This window comes from Brassica napus, chromosome A5, assembly GCF_020379485.1.
Source record: "Brassica napus cultivar Da-Ae chromosome A5, Da-Ae, whole genome shotgun sequence".
In the NCBI taxonomy this organism is placed as follows: domain Eukaryota; kingdom Viridiplantae; phylum Streptophyta; class Magnoliopsida; order Brassicales; family Brassicaceae; genus Brassica; species Brassica napus.
The window spans coordinates 10,651,693-10,653,643 of NC_063438.1; the positions used below are offsets into that span (position 1 = coordinate 10,651,693).

The following is a 1,951-nucleotide window of genomic DNA, read 5'->3' on the forward strand; positions in this document are numbered from 1 at the left end:
TTTTTTTTGGTTGTTGTAGGGGTAAAGGAAAGGGGTCACCAATTAGCTCAGTTAAAAGAAACACTTTCATATATAGAGACAAAGATAAGCACAAGAAGCCGACTACTAGCCTGATCCACAAGGGCGCCACTGTGCTGGCGAAATTGATCAACCACCTCTTGAGCTGCAGCTCTACGCAGATTGCTTATTGATTTACATGCAACGAGAAGGGGATACATAAGAGCCTGAAAACATTAGAAAAGTAGTCGACAGAAATTATGAACTCTGAGTTGGCATGACATTTAATTAATTTTCAGATCAGAACTTATTAATAGTCATCATAAATTCGTAATACAGATGAAGATTTAAAAGTTTAGATTAATGGAAAACTACAAACCTGCGGGTGGTTTTCTCCTATGCGGATGAGAAGAGACTGTATCAGTTCCCTGACAGCACGATTATTTGAATGTATCCTAGCAATTATTGGAGGCAACACAACAAGCCATGTGTCAATGCTGACATGACTGAATCCTCTCTTCAATGCTGTTTGGACATCAGCCGTAGCTCCATGGTTGAAACATAACGTGAGAAGACGCAGTATATCCTAAGAAAATGAGACAGAAGGGAAAACAAATATTTCAACAAAAGCAACTTAGATCTTAAGGCAAACAAATGAAATAAATAAAAATGTCTCCTGATGCAGACATTTTTTAAGATATAAGCCAACAGTATATCCCGACTTTACATTCTTAAAAGAGACCATATACTCTAGTCAATAATTCACTGTTGGCTAACAACGTTTACCCTTAAAATGTTTGTTTAAGTAGATTCAACACCAGAGTAAACGTCAATCTAAGCAAACAAAGCTTCGATCAAACTCCCAAAGAGCATATTAGAGATCTCAAAGGTTAGGCTCATACATAAACCATTAATGTTTTATCAGAAAAAAAGACATTTTGTTTTTATATGCAAACGAAAAACAGAAAATAAGAAAAGACTAGTGTTGCAAAAAAACTCCTACTTCAACAAATATCAGAGATGAAACTTAATCTATGTGGCATAACAAGGCGAAGAAAAGAAAGACACGGGTTTGGTATGTGAAACATGGAATCCATGAAAGTATGCACACTTAACCTGTAAACTATCATCAACTCCTTTGGCATTCGCTGCACATGCTATAGAATGGAAGTATCATCCAGTGACTGCAGCAGCAACAAACTGAGAAGCAATTTGACCTTTTGATATGTAATGAGACATCACTGCCGTATTGAATAACCCCCATGTGTGCCATGCCTTAGCCCATTTAGGAGCATAGATGGTAGATTTGCTAAAGGCATCAAGAATTTCTGAAAAAAGAGTATTAGATTGTCACCAGAATGTTATGGTCAGAACTAGTTTGACTACACTTACACAGTTAAAAGTAACTAATATTCACCTTGAATAGACCCATCATTCAATCCGGGAGAAAGTGCCCACTGCCATGTTCCCAATTTGAGATTTACACGTGCAAGAAGTGGAACATTTTCTCCCTTGCTAGATACCATACTAGCCATCATGTCAGACTGAGAATGTGGCACACTTGAGAGTTCCCTCGTCAGAATCTAAAAACATTCAATTCACATTGAGAAGAAACATGGCCATTTAAATAAGAAAATGGGAAAATGTGAGAAAGAGAATCAATCCAGACAATGCAAGTAGCTAATGTAGAAGCTGGTAAACCGGACTGATGTAAACGATATAATAAAAGCGAAGTTAAGGAAATAGACGAATATAGAAAACAAATACGAGAACGATAAGAAATCGTATTCGCAACGAGACATGGAGGCGAGATATGATCTCTTTCCTTAACTCAAAATATTCGTTCCGTTAGTGAGACAGGACTGTACGAATATAGAGTCCCAGAATACAACTATGGCAGACGAATCACGCCTCACTCGTGATCGCCCTATCGAACTATAAACTCTACGAAACA

The 1,951-nt window shown here is 37.5% G+C and overlaps 1 protein-coding gene across 1 annotated transcript; it reads right to left on the reverse strand.

Moving 5' to 3' along the window:
- Positions 1–1,101: 1,101 nt before the first annotated feature.
- LOC125609639 (serine/threonine-protein kinase TOR-like) lies at positions 1,102–1,658 on the reverse strand. Its single transcript, XM_048781172.1, has 2 exons — positions 1,415–1,658; positions 1,102–1,325 (listed from the first exon to the last, which is right to left on the reverse strand). Exons 1-2 carry the CDS (start codon positions 1,533–1,535, stop codon positions 1,171–1,173), a joined length of 276 nt encoding a protein of 91 aa, XP_048637129.1. The 5' UTR covers positions 1,536–1,658; the 3' UTR covers positions 1,102–1,170.
- Positions 1,659–1,951: the final 293 nt, after the last annotated feature.

Excerpts from the sequence above, each read along its gene's own strand:
- LOC125609639 (XM_048781172.1), bottom strand. The coding sequence starts at position 1,535 with ATGATGGCTAGTATGGTATCTAGCAAGGGAGAAAATGTTCCACTTCTT. Across the intron at positions 1,326-1,414 it reads GAATGATGGGTCTATTCAAG|AAATTCTTGATGCCTTTAGC; the intron begins GTGAATATTAGT and ends CTCTTTTTTCAG.